Below are 14,225 nucleotides of genomic sequence, written 5' to 3'. Positions count from 1 at the left end.
CTTTGAGAAGACTTTATTGTTAATTGTAACGAATACAGTGTTTGTATCCAAAAAAACAGAAGCTTTTAAGGAAAATAAACTATTTTACATATGTGTAAACAGGGGAAAAAAGCTTGGAAGGGATTAAAGAAGTTGCTTTGGGTCCTGAGTGAGCCCCATGGCTGCATAGATATGTTATATAACAGCCATTACACTGCACTGAATGAGGCTCACTGATGTAGCAGAAAATGGCTAAACTTTCCAAAAAAAACTCCTAAAACATTGGCATAATTGATAATAAGAGGGCTACTTATAAAAGAAAGCTGAGGTCAGTGCATTACCAGGATGCAGCTAAAATAACTAGTTTCAGGTGATGAGAGCTAACATCCATGCAGACTGAGTTATAAAAACCTTGACTTCAGTGTTTTTACCTTTTTAAATGTGGGTTGTTTTTGTTTGTTTTTAGCTTAAAAAGCTGCATTCACATCAAATTTAGCCATCCAATTTTTAGGCTAATTCCAGTATTCTACACTGTATGGTGGCTCATTTTTATTAAACTCTTGCCTAATCACAACTAACTCTACAAATACTACTTTCAAACGGTCAAGCTAAAAAACAAAACAAAAACTCAATTACTTCTACTGGTACATCCAGTATGACTTGAATACAGCTTCAAAATTAAAGTTAATTTCAACGCAAATAATCAGTGGAAGACATTTATCTGCCTTCATGTCCCTCTAAAACATTTGAACCGTGTTTGGTTTAACTGGCTATTTGTTGTTTAGATTCTCATTTAATACCTTAGATAAAGTCTGTTAGTCATCGCATGCTGTTGTACATTCCCAGCATAAAGTATATTTCTGCCACTTGGCTCCAACCTGATGCCTGTAATACGAAGCTTCAGGGTTACAAAGATGCTTCCTTCTTACTGGGGTGACATGATGCAGGCCTTACCTGACAGAGCTATAATACTAAAAAGTTTAATAACTTACAGCCATTTTTTTCATCGTGGGTTAAGAGGGGCTAAACTACAGTAATATAGTAGTGTTGCTTTGGCTGGAGTCGCTGTGTGGTTGTTTTTTTTCCTTCACATTCTTCTAGCATTACATTTTTACCATCTTCATAAAACATGTCACTCTGCTGCCAGGACACCCATCCATATTTCACAGCCACGTGAACGTGCTTATGTCGAGACAGACACATCCTGGGTGGACTTCTCCAGTTAACAACCACCTTCTTGTGATCATTTAGCCTGACTGCTGGCGCAAAGTGAAGCCAGATAAGGAAAAGATCTCCGGGGGTATGTTGAAGCTGCTTCGTAGTACAGGCCCCTGGAGAAACACAGGTTGCTCCAACCTGTAAAGCTGCGCATAAAGCTATAAAGTTTTTCAGGTGGCGTTTGGGGCTGCAGAGTATTAAATAGTGATTAATTCTGTATATGTAAATGTTAGAAAAAACAGCCGTTGAACACAACGCTCCTGTTTAAGGTTTCAACTCAGCGCGCATGATTGACAGATTAGTGGCACTAGCTGCGGTTGAAACAGTGCAAGTAGGAGGAGTGTTTCATCAATTATGCTTTGCCCAGATGATCCTGGAGGCAGCATCTCAGAGGGGCAGCCGAAACTCGTGATGCTCACTGGGCTTCCAACTCCTCGTCTGAGACGTCGTCAGGGGAAAGGATGCGAGTGTTACTGGCCCGAATACTGTTGATGTTGGTGCAGGAGAGGAGACTAGCAATTCCCATCAGACTCACCCCGGTCCCGTCCAGGTTCACCTGAGCCAGGTGGATTTGTTTCAGGAACTTTAGACCTGAAAGGAAGAGAACAACATATACTGGGTCTGTTCATCTGAGCAAACAAAACTATAAAATCAAAGACCACCTTAGAGCTGGACGTTACCGTGATCTGTAATCCGCGTGCGGCTGAGATTAAGTTTAACAAGCTGACTGCAGCGGATCAGACCTTTCCTCACCACGTTGTCCCCCACCTGAGTGCTGGCTAACCCCAACACCTGGAAAAAAAAAAATAGCAAAATAGCAAAATATTAAAACCTCTGCATCAAATATTTTTTATCATAAACTGGTCTTTACATTTTGATTTCGGCCTACTCTGAATGCCCAATGATCGATTTCATTCTGCAAAAGAGTTTAACTGTGATGCTAAAATAATAAATTGAAGCCCAGCTAGTATAAAATAAGCAGGTTATCTGGTCAGACAGCTTGGGTGAAAAACTGAAATGAGAATCACATCGATGATCAGACACACAGACTTTACTAACATGGTTTAATTTAATCAAACATGTATGTACCATAGATCGATGTCACATTCAATCATAGACAGTATAAAGACAGATGTAGCTTCTGTGTTTGAAGAGTGAATCCAGTTCAGAAATGCCTGTTTTTTTAATTCCCACCAGATGATCATAAATGTGGTTACAAAAGGAAACAAAACAGCTCTCTGACTTAACCTCAACAATCACCTACCTGGTAAGTTTATGAGATCAGACACTCATTTTAAGTCACACTAAATAAAATATTAAGTCTATTTTGTAAATCCATTCTCTTTATCTAATTCAGAGTCAGTCTATCCTAGTTGTCACAGGCACAAGTCACCAATCTATCACAGGGCTACTATTTACACTTGCACTCGCACAAGGATAAAGCAACACCTGGATAGTACTTATTGGGATAGTCACCTGAAGGTGCGGCAGACAGGTTATGAGGTCGGCCACTCCTCGGCTGGTGACTGCAGTCCGATCCAAACAGAGCTCCTGCAGCTCCTGCATGCATCGCAGGGAGGGAAGCCCTGCATCTGTCACCTGAGTGTTGCTAAGTGACAGCTTCTTCAATCTACACAAAGTAAACACAAAACTCCTGTCAGCATTTTAATCGCAAGGAAACACCTGATATGATGGCGTCAGTGAGTGTGGAAAGGACCTGGTCAAGGTGGAGAGGTGGCTGACTCCCTGGTCTGTAACCTGTGTGTAGTCTGTCAGGTCCAGCTCTGAGAGCAGAGTCAGTCCGGAGAGGAATGACAGCCCGCTGTCTGTCACAGAGTGGCGTCCAGGGAGGGTGATGCGAGTCAACTTCAGACCTAGAAGTAAAGTAGACACCTCACAGATTCACCACAGACTTTCATACTGCAAGCTCACTCCATGCCTACCCTCATTCTTTTAATTCTTTTGCTTTATGCTCTACAAACCTGAGATGATCTGAAGGGCATGACTGCCATCTGCTACAGGGATTCCCACCAAAGTGAGGGAAGTCAGGGCAGGGTGGGTAGCAAGGTGCTCCAGAGATGCCTCAGTCACACCCGTCCCATCCAAGTTGAGCGTCTGCAGGCTGGACATCGCTGCTAGAGCCGTCAAATCCTTAACCTGAAAGAAAAACGCACAGCAAGTCGAGTAAATATCAGTGAAGATAAGAGCAGTGTCACCAGCTGAATAGACCTTGCTAACAGAGATAAAGTACTTTAGTCTGTTTGATGCTGAGAAGTCGCAGCTGTGGCACAGAGGTGGGGAGCACAGCTAGTGTGGTTTCAGTCACTGCTGTCTGGTTCAGGCTTAGCTGAGAGAGGCAGGACGGCACTGACTGGAGGTACAGTACCATCCCAGCATCTGTCACTTTGGTCTGGTCCAGGGACAGGAAACACAAGTTCTTCAAACCTTAAAGGCATCAGCAGAAGGGAAATATGTATGTTGAATAAAACTACTTAAATAAGAACAGCTTATTCTGAGATCCAGTTTTGTAAATGTTGTCAACAGTGATGTTTGTGTGTGTCCAACCTGTGATATGCTGCAGGCAGGAGTCAGTCAGCTTACTACAGGAGGCCAGATTGAGGTACTGGAGTTTGACCAGGGTGGACAGGATACACAGGCCAGAGTCTGGGAATAAAAATAAATAAATAAATAAATACAAAGACAGGGACAAACTGAAGAGCAGACTTTGCAGAAATTTGACAACTAAATTGATAAAAAGCCTAAAAACTACCAGATATAAAATGATTTACCAGTGATGAGAGGTGAGTTGACTAAACTCAGGTGCTTCAGGGCAGTGAAGGCCCGCAACTGCCGTAGGAGCTCATTGGTGGAGTACGGGTAGCTGTTTAAGACAAACTTCTGGATCGGGCAGCCGAAGAACAGCTCCAGGGTGCGTGGATGTAGCAGCCTCTCATGAGACATGTGGTTGAGCAGAAGCTCTGCTAGCTCTGGGGTCAGACCTGCTAGACTGCTGCTGTACTGCATGCTGGGAGCTGTGAGACACAGAGTCAAGAGTGAGCAAACAACAGCGAGCAAACAAAGCTGTGAGGCACAGTTCTGTGAAGTTTTGTGACTCTTACCAGTCATGAGGTGGACCGTTGCGCGGATAGCCAAGGCACATAGTGAGGGCACGCTGGGTGCTCTGAAGGGTCTTTTAGGGGGTGATGGCTGTCCTTGGTTGGCGTGGCGGTCTTCTTGCTGTGCGGCTCGTTGAAGACGCTCAACAGCAGCCTGACCTGCAGCTGCGGGCGCCAGCGGCCCTCCTGCATTCTCAGGGTCTGCCGCTTCCTCTTCTGGGCCCTCTCTGAGACACACAAACACAAGTTGTGTCCACGTGTTGTATTTTAATGTACAGATAAAGCAGATCTCCAGAGCACCCCCTGCTGTATTTCTGTGCAATGGAATAAACAGTAAGTGGAAAGGCTCTGATGAGCTGAAATATCCACATTTACTTTTGTATAAGATGCATACAGTCAAATTGATTTCGCTTAACTTAAATTGTTTTTAAAAACCAAAACTAATATTTGGATGGTTAGCTTATTACTGACCATTGCTGCACAATGAGACATAAGCATCCATTTTTCTTGCTGATTCTCACATATTATTTTCTGTATCCACTTTTCTCTCTGGCTTTTTTCTTCCTGCTGTGCAGCTCATACAAACTTTATCTTTTTAAAATGTTGGTAGAAGCTTTAAAGCATCTTTCCCTATCCCCACAACAGTAAAGAGTTTCTTTCAGACTATACCCAGACACAGATTGAGCTGGAGCTCCAAGATAATATTCATCTTTTTTTTTCTTTTGTTAACAGGGTGTTATTATAAAACGGATCATTCTGGATGCAACAGAAGTTGGAGTGGTGAAGTGTGCATGCACTTTCAAACTAATTAAATGCATCTACTTGCAAAACACTTCAGACTGCATGATTAATGTGTGTAATGTGTGTTAGGGCCACATTAACAAAAACAATATTTTGAAACAGTCATTTGAGAATGGAGTGTAAATTTCAAGAGTAAGGTCATCTCACTCTGTCCACCAAGTAATAGTGAGTTTGTAACTGTATTATTCACACTGGATTTTGGGTCCTAAAAGAAAGATAATGTCTTTCTAGCTTAAAACGATTCTCAACACAGCATTTCTTTCAAAAAGCAAAATTTAAAAAAAAAAAAATTCTCTTAATGTGGCCCCTAACACTATTTTGTATTACAAAGCAGTATGATCGTAGTCCTTGGTCCTATAATACCATTCTAGTGCCATTCTATTTAAACACTCGCCTGAGTCGATTTCCTTGCCCTGGCCAGCGCTGCCACGGCTCAAATCCTCCTCGCATCCTGTTCTCTGGAAAGAAAGGCAGCCTGGGCATTCCTGTGAAAGTTACACAAACGAAAACTGTAATCCATCCAAAAATACTCTAATGCCACTGAGCTGAAGCTACAGATGCTGAGAAAAAAACTTTATACCACACACCTCTGATTAACATCTCTGATTCTCCTTGAACTAGCTCTTCTCTGTGTCTGGTTCACATTCAGAATACAATACCACAACCACACACTGATTGGCTGACCCCACCTGTAGGTTCTTAGTAAACTCAGCAGTTCTGACTTGTGTGCTGTACGTTTGGCAGAAAGGGGAATTAACCTACATATTTTCTAATACTAATCTCTCTTACAGCGTGACACACATTAGCAGGCCAATCTGTACACTAGGCCACTATATAGTGTAATAGTAAAAAAAAAAATCAAGCTCAAAGGAAGAGGCCAGGGTCAGCTGTTTCTGTTCACAGCAGATGAATAATGGAAACATATGGAAACAGTAATAGAGGAACAGGGAGAGGAGGGAAGCAAGAAAAATGTAGATCAAAGGAGGGATGAAGTATCCACACTCTGGAGCAGTACCGTTCGGCATGTGAAGCGGTTCTTCCTCTCCTTCTTGGTCCATATCAACATCTATGGGAGGATCTTCAGCATCACCAGGAACCAATCTCTGGCCTTGACCTGTCGAACCCCCAGAATGTCATCCAATGACTCCACAGCCATTTAAGTAACATTTATCACATTCAGCTGATCAAATAACTGAGCCCAAACAACCATGAAGAGGTGCGATGTTACAGGTGTAAAGAATCCCATTGGCTGATATACAATGTGTCATCTGATCAGGCCACCCAAGTGTATTAAACGTGACCCATTATACTCTTTTTCATACTCCTTACTTTTATTTTTGGACTCTACTTGCACGACGACCTATCCTGGGCCTCGTGCAGCCCCCTCAGTTCACCCACTCTTAAGCAGTTTTAGCTCCTTTAAACCAACTGATTGTCTGCCCCTCCCAGCCAACAGCAGGTGGGTGGGACTTCCGTGTTCACAGTCAAAGCTGTGCATCTGAAGTAATACTAAGTATATGCCCTCTCTCAGACATCATACAGCACAATAGAGGTAGAAAAATCTGTCAAACAGAGTAGTTGTAATACAAGTCAAAGGGAGCAGGTGGATTGGCTTAGACACAGATAATGGCCATATAAGGAAATCCCCTCTAGCTGACTCAGACCTGATCCAAGAAAATAAATAAATGAACTTTTACCTCATACTTGTACATTTACTGACTTCATTATTTTAAATGTTCAATATGAGCATGTACCTTCGGAACACTATACATGTGGTGGGAAACGGCTGTCAAAGTATATTTGTCAATTATGTGTAATAATTAAAGCTGTCCATGGGACAAGATAAATGTATGGTGGACAATCCCCTCGTTCGACTATTTCGACGGTCCCAGCCAGCTGCTTCCACAGATGACTCCACTGACTAAGAGCAGAACAATTACGTCACTCCTCTCTGAACGTCCACTACAAACTTTAGGGTCGTTCTAACCACACACCGAGGTTGCAGAGGCGAACAAAGACTCCACCGATCGTGTAGCTGGATGAGAGACTCACTGCTCTGTTATTCATCTGACAAACTAACCTTTGAAACATGATTTGCCAAGTAAAGCGTAAATGTTACTGCAAGTAATGGTTGTGACTGTAGTCCTGTAGGATTCTAACATCATCATGAAAAGTCCCAACATTTAGTAAACCGTTCAATAAAAAAGTTTGGAAAAAAGCAAATCTCTACTTGTTTTATTCCATTTAGGAAGTTTATTTTTATTGCTTTTTATATTAGGTTTAAATAAAGTAAATCATACTTACCCCAGTCATGGGATCCACGCCGTAAAGGAGGAACTCCAGGAATCCCTGCATAATTCACTGCCTCTTCCCACAGCTGGTTAGGTAGTGGAGGAGGTATAACAGGGACCTGATCTCCCACCATGTCCTGGCCAGGAGGAGGCTGAGGAGGCGCAACACAAGGAGGCGGCTCAGCACTGTGGCCTGCTGGACTTGTTTCCTGAGGCGTCTCTGGAGGAGTGGTCTGAATACACAGTGCAGCGTTAGGCGTAAGGCCGAGAGAGCGGAGGGAACAGGCAAGCTCAGCCTCCCCAAAGCGCTTCCGTGGGAAACCCTGAAGGAGAGAAAAGGAGGGTAGGGAGGGGTGACGTCCGGTGATGTGCTCCACAACGCTGCGCAGAGGGGCATCAGCTGGGAAGCGCTCACGCATGGACTCACCAGACGGCAGTCGAATCTGCAGCAAAACACAAATATACATGACAAGGTTATTACAATCAACTTCATTTCTAAAACTAGAAACGATACTGTGTCCTTAAAAACTGAATCAAAATGAAAATATTTTTAGTTTTTGCCAATATAATGTCACGCTTTCAACACATTAACATATTAGTATTAACTCATACAGCAGGTAAAATAAGTACTGAACACATCACCAGTTTTCTAGGTAAATGTATTTAAAAAGGCACTATTGCCATGAAGTTCTCACCAGATATCAGTTACAACCCATCCAATCCACACATGCAAAGAAATTAAACCATAGATGTCCATAAACTAAGTTATGCGTAATAGAGAAATGACACAGGGAAAAAACACATGACGAAAGGGACGTGCAAAAATCATTAAAGTCATGACGCCACCTGAAATCCGTCAGTATTTAGAAAGCAATCCTGACACTCAGTGCAAATTAATATCAGCTGGTTCAGTTCCAACTGATGGCCTAAAAAAGAACATCTCATGATGGGTAAATGAGCTCTCTCAACAACTTAGCAAACCATACTGAAGGCATTAGTTGCAGCAGAATTTCTAAACTACTGAAGGTTCCAGTGAGCACTGTTGGGGCCATAATCTGGAAGTAGAATGTACATCATTTCACCATAAACCACCCCTGACCATGTGCTCCATGCAAGATTTCAGACAGACAACTGAAAAGAGTTATCAGAAGTGTCACGTATGAGCCAAGGACCACTTGTGGTGAGCTACAGAAAGTGGTAGAAGAGACAGGTACAGTTGTTTCGAAGAAAAGTAATGCGCTCAACCACCATGGCCTGTATGCACACTCAACAAGCAAGACTCCATTGCTGAAGAAAAAAACATGTTGCTGAACAACATTTAGACAAGCCTATTAAACAGGATGCCATGGTGCACACCATGTTTGGAGGTCAAAGGCACTGCATATCACCACAAAAACACCATACCAACAGTGAAGTTTGGAGGTGGGTTCATCATGGTGTGGGGCTTTTTTTCAGTATATGGTACTGGGGGGGCTTCATATAATTGGAGGACATATAAATGGAAAAATGTACTGAGACATTCTTGATAAAACTCTGCTGCCATCTACCGGGATGACCAAAATGAAACGAGAGTGGACAGCAAGTCAAAGATCCTGAACACAGCCAAGGAAACTCTCGGTTGGTTTGAGAGAAAGAAAATAAAGCTGCTAGAATGACCCAGCCAATCACCTGACCTAAATCCAGTTGAAAATATATGAAAAGAACTTAGGGTCAGAGTTCATAGAAGAGGCCCACAGAACCTTCAGGATTTGACAACTGTTCATTTGGAAGAACGGGCAAAAATCAAACCTTAGCGATGCATCCAACTAGTTTCTCCATACAGGAGGTTTCTTGAAGCTGTCATCACCAACAAAGGCCTTTGTGCAAAGAATAACTGCCTTCACAAGTGGTTTGTTTGTATTGTAACACCATCTTTGAACTGACACTGAAACTAATAAGTAGTATACTTCAATTAAACATTTTCAAACAATAAAAAGTAAAATAAAAGAATATAATACACTCTGCAAAATGACTGAGACTAAACTGAAAACTAAAATTCTGAATCTATCATGATTAAGGTTCTTCACAGGCCCACCATGAGAATGCAGTTGTTGTCCACATTTGTCTGAATCTTTCCTCCAAGCTTCTGCCCTTCACTGCTGGGAGGAGACGCGTCTGCAGCAGCATTGGTCTGTTTCTTATCCTGCAGGCTCCTCCGATCCTCAGCGATCCGCTTCAGCACCAACTCGCGCTCCTGCGAATGCAGAAGAACACAAAATGTTCTAAGAACAATAAAACAGGAGGTCTATACTCAAATATTAATTTTCAAATGTATTATTCATGTTAAAAAAAACAAACAACAACAACAAACTCAGCTTGAGCACGTGACACCTCTTTTACTCCCCACAGTGACCATCATGCTTCAGTTCAACCACACTGTAGTACACATCTGTTTTTTTAAATGTGCACCCAGAGAAAAATGTATGGACGCTCCTATTCTAGCTCATAGAGCAGCATACTTCCCCGTGTAGTGTTCAGCCAGCACCAGCAGCACCCAAACAAAGTTTCTGGACCGCATGTAAAGTGAGATGCAATTGGCCTCATTCACTAATATGTGAAAAGCTCCAAAAAAATAAGTGCACTGGCAAATTTACCATTTTATGAAATGTGCCCACAGGCCAGTTTTGTTCTTACCACCACGTGTAACGTCAGTGAATGAGACTCATTCTTAATCCACAGCCTTGTATTACTATCTGCTTATTCACATACCTCCACACTCCCTTTTGTCTTTATCTGGAAACACATTAACTTCAAGATGTAAAGGAGGAAGTAGTGATCTTCAAAAAACAGAGGCGGCACATCTAAAGCAAAAGCAGGGGAATTTCCAGCTGAAAAAACTGAAACAACAGTGTTTGAGAAAAGCACCTTTCCAAAGTGTTTCCTCAGGAGTGATGGGAAAAAAACAGACGTGCTGCAGTAGGTTAGTAAGGTGGCAAATGCCAACAAGAAATATGGCTCAAGTAAAAAACAGAAAACAACAGAAAAGAGGAAAACAGCAGGAAAAATATCTAAACGTAGACAAGATGAAAAAAAGGAGGCAGAGGTGGACAATAAAAGGTGCAGATGATCAATTACCGATGTTTGTTTAATCGTACACTCGATGCAAATAAGCATCACATTCTACGTTGGCAGAGCTACAATGTGACAGGTTATACAAATTAAGATATGCACAACTGGCCAAAGCGACACCAGCATGGAGGCACACCCCAGCACATGTGACGTCAAATTTGTCACACGCCGCCATGCGATAGGGTAAGCAGTGAGCATATAAGTGAAATGAGAGCTACAGGGATTGAGCTAAAGCTTAAGCCATTATTATAAATCTGCCGAAAACTTGACTTTCTTCCTTGTGTGATAATAAGACAACTGCCAGTCAGATAGATTAAGCACCAGAAGTCTTTTCAGCAATGCTCACCTGTTTCTTCTGCCTTCTCTCTGCTCTGACTTCCTGAGCGACGCGTTGTCTCTCTTTCTCCTCAAAGTCACTTTTGTCTGATTTGATCCGCGACTCAACTGGCGGTGGTGGGTCCTGGGAGCATGATTGCGGTGACCTTAGCACCAATGAAGGACCCGCTGTTAAAGACAGAAAAAGAAAATCTCATGATGCACACTACACTATCCAATTCCTTAAGTTATACTTAAATGAATGATTACAATCATCAATTTTAGGATATTATAATAAAAGAAAACTTTACTCGAAGTCCAACCGATGGATTAAGAGCAGTAACAACAGTAAGAAACAGTTTTTATATAGCTTGGAGTGGGGTATTACCTCTGCTGTCAGTGGGAGATGTGCGAGACTCTGAAGCGTGTGCTGCCTCTTTGGGTGGGTTGAATGCAGAAAAAGCTGTCCCAGCTGGCTGTGAAGGCTGCGGGACCAACGTGTGTCGCAGATATTGACCCTGTACAAGCCTTTCAACATGCAAGAGCGAGACACAGAAGTAAGTGGCTGAAAGAAGTGGTCTATTATACAGAAAGATCATAGCTAGCTAGCTCCACAGATTAAAAAAAAAACACGAAAAAAACAGAGGGCTGATTACTCACCAATCAGCTGCCTCAGCCACAGAAAAATGCCCCGCCTGCATAGCCGCTTGTATCTGCTCTTCTGTGAATCCCATCTCGCTAAGGACGAGGAATAACTCCCCGATAGTCTGCAAGAAAGGATCAAACAAATGCTGACAAAGCAGCTTTTTTTTGGCTGTTTTCCCTCCTTATCGGTCACTGCTCAAACAATGGCTACTAAGATACTGTTTATCTGACTCATAATGTCGTCATGTGTGAAAGAACGTGTAAAAAGTAATTTAATATGGTCTCTCTCATTTTATTAGTGTTTTATTGGTATATAATGTGCATGCTATTAGCAATTTGTGATGTATGATTAACCATACACAAATATAGCCATATATTGAACCAGCTGATATCAGCTCTAAAAGCTCCCTGAAAAGCCTTCAGTTGATCCAAAATGCTGACGCGAGAGTACTAACAGGGACTAGAAAGAGGGAGCGCATTTCTTCCATATTAGCTGTTAAACCTAGACGTGAACTGAAAATCCTTCTCTTCACATACAAGGTTTTGAATAATCAGGCCCCATCTTATCTTAAAGAGCTAATAGTACCTCACTGTCCTAACAGAGAAGTTCATTCTCAGACTGCTGGTTTACTTGTGGTTCCTAGAGTTTCTAAAAGTCAAATGGGAGGCCGAGCCTTCAGTTTTCAGGCCCCTCTTCTGTGGAGCCAGCTCCTAGTTTTGATTCAGGAGACAGACACCCTCTCTACTTTTAAGATTAGGCTTACGACTTCCCTTTTTGATAAAGGTTAGAGTGTGGGCTGGATCAGGTGACCTTGAATCATCCCTTAGTTATGCTGTAATAGGCTCTAGCTGCTTGGGGATTCCCATGGTGCACTGTGCATTTCTTCTTCACTCATCTCCCTGTATTTTTACACACCACTACTGCATTTAATCATTAGTAATTATTAAACTCTACTCTCTCCTATAGTTTTGTCCTGTTTCTTATTCCCCTCATCCCCAACTGGTAATGGCAGAAGGCTGCCCCTCCCTGAGCCTAGTTTCAACTGTTTTTTTCCTATTAAATAGGGATTTTCCTTACCACTATTGCCAAGTGCTTACTCAGAGATGGTCATCTGATTGCTGGGTGTCTTTCTGATATACCTACACTATAAAGCATCTGTTGCTGTGTACTGGTGCTATATAAATAAAACGGAACTGAACAAAGACGAACATAAATAAAGGTACAATAGCCCGTATGTTTCTTCTTCAGTGGTTTAATAATACTGATTAAGTTAACCAAAGGCGGCTTTAGTGTTTGCAGATCACTGGTAGTTCCCAAATCGTGTGCATTAATGCATGTCGGCCCAAAAACCCTTGAATGAGCGTTAAATTTATTGTATCACTGTAGAATAAAAAGTCTGATTGACAGCAAGGAGGTAAAGTCCAGTGCAACTAAAAAGAAGAACTGATGACACTGCAGAAGACATCAAGAGAACTTCCTGCGTATACGAATGCATGCGTGCCTTAAGGTTTGCCCCTTGGTGTGCTTTGGACACAAAATGTTTGAGGAAAAAAAACAATTACAGTAAATTTGCAGATGAAATATTAACCATTTACTCCATAACAATATCAGCTATGCAAACTAGTAATTACCTGTAATATTGGCATTCCCATAATGCTAAGAAGTGATCATATTTTATTGCCTAATGCAGCCCTTATAAACTGTTTCAATACTAAAATAGAGCTACTCTTCTCATTCGTCTTTGATAGCATAATAAAACCGTAAAAACTTTACCATATGTCCCAAATAAGGGCCCTAGAAGTGGGTGTTATAGTGTTATTAAATTGTTGTCGGTAAACCTAACACGTACAGACATTATACATCAGTACCATTGTCTGTGTTGCAGTGTGGGCTGCAACTCACAAGGGTAATTTCCATAATTATTTATTATCTGTTTCACCTTTAAACCCTCCAATTCTGAGTTAAACATTAGTTCGCAAAGTTTACAGTAGGAAATTTTATTCCATGTCCGAGTGAAAGACATCGACTCACAATCGAAACTGCAAATTTAAACTTAAAACAGCAGCTAGCAAGCTTAGCCCAGAGCTAATGCTAAGTATGTTGGTATTTGGAGGTTTGTCAACAACAGCGTTAGCATGAGCTAACCGTTAGCTGAACGGGCTAGCAGGCTGATATTTTGGTGCTACACAGGGTGATGTGTCGGAAGCTAGTAGATAATTTGGAGCTTACCGCAGGGTTAGAGGAACTCATGGCGTTGTTTCAAGGTTCCCGTGCAGAAATCAAAGTGAAAGTGATGCTCATTTGCAACTTTATTGACTTCCTCGGGTGTGTTTGGAGAGCCTCTGTGTATGCTAGCTGCAATGACCTCCCCCACTCACAGCAAGAGCCTATCAGCACATAGGATAGTGGAGGGTTTTCCCCTGCGTGTCCACAATAAACTGATCAATGAACTACAGAGACTGAACCCAATCAGCCTTATCAATAACCCTCATCAACTATTGCCACATGTGTGCAGCTTCTCTGGTCTGTGAACATTTATGTAGTTTGGCAATAATAACAGCATGACAGATAGGTCACACTTACTTTATGACTTATTATCTAAAATCAAATCAAATCACTTTTATTGTCACGTCACATGTGCAGGTACACTGGTACAGTACATGCGAGTGAAATTCTTGTGTGCGAGCTTCACAAGCAACAGAGTTGTGCAAAAATACAATTACATGAAACAAGCAAAATATAAGAATGGCT

General features: G+C 41.9%; 1 protein-coding gene across 1 annotated transcript; it reads right to left on the bottom strand.

Moving 5' to 3' along the window:
• Nucleotide 1: 1 nt before the first annotated feature.
• si:ch73-173p19.1 lies at nucleotides 2-13,871 on the bottom strand. Its single transcript, XM_005922543.3, has 17 exons — nucleotides 13,704-13,871; nucleotides 11,489-11,595; nucleotides 11,217-11,356; nucleotides 10,860-11,017; nucleotides 9,480-9,638; nucleotides 7,419-7,848; nucleotides 6,130-6,228; nucleotides 5,509-5,599; nucleotides 4,317-4,540; nucleotides 3,987-4,229; nucleotides 3,763-3,861; nucleotides 3,449-3,642; nucleotides 3,180-3,354; nucleotides 2,915-3,071; nucleotides 2,674-2,827; nucleotides 1,878-1,989; nucleotides 2-1,788 (listed from the first exon to the last, which is right to left on the bottom strand). Exons 1-17 carry the CDS (start codon nucleotides 13,722-13,724, stop codon nucleotides 1,613-1,615), a joined length of 2,739 nt encoding a protein of 912 aa, XP_005922605.1. The 5' UTR covers nucleotides 13,725-13,871; the 3' UTR covers nucleotides 2-1,612.
• Between the last annotated feature and the right edge of the window lie 354 nt (nucleotides 13,872-14,225).

The sequence above is a fragment of the Haplochromis burtoni genome, unplaced genomic scaffold, assembly GCF_018398535.1.
Source record: "Haplochromis burtoni strain Fernald_Lab_line unplaced genomic scaffold, NCSU_Asbu1 Contig_58, whole genome shotgun sequence".
Taxonomy (NCBI): domain Eukaryota; kingdom Metazoa; phylum Chordata; class Actinopteri; order Cichliformes; family Cichlidae; genus Haplochromis; species Haplochromis burtoni.
This window is presented reverse-complemented; position numbering and strand designations above follow the sequence as displayed.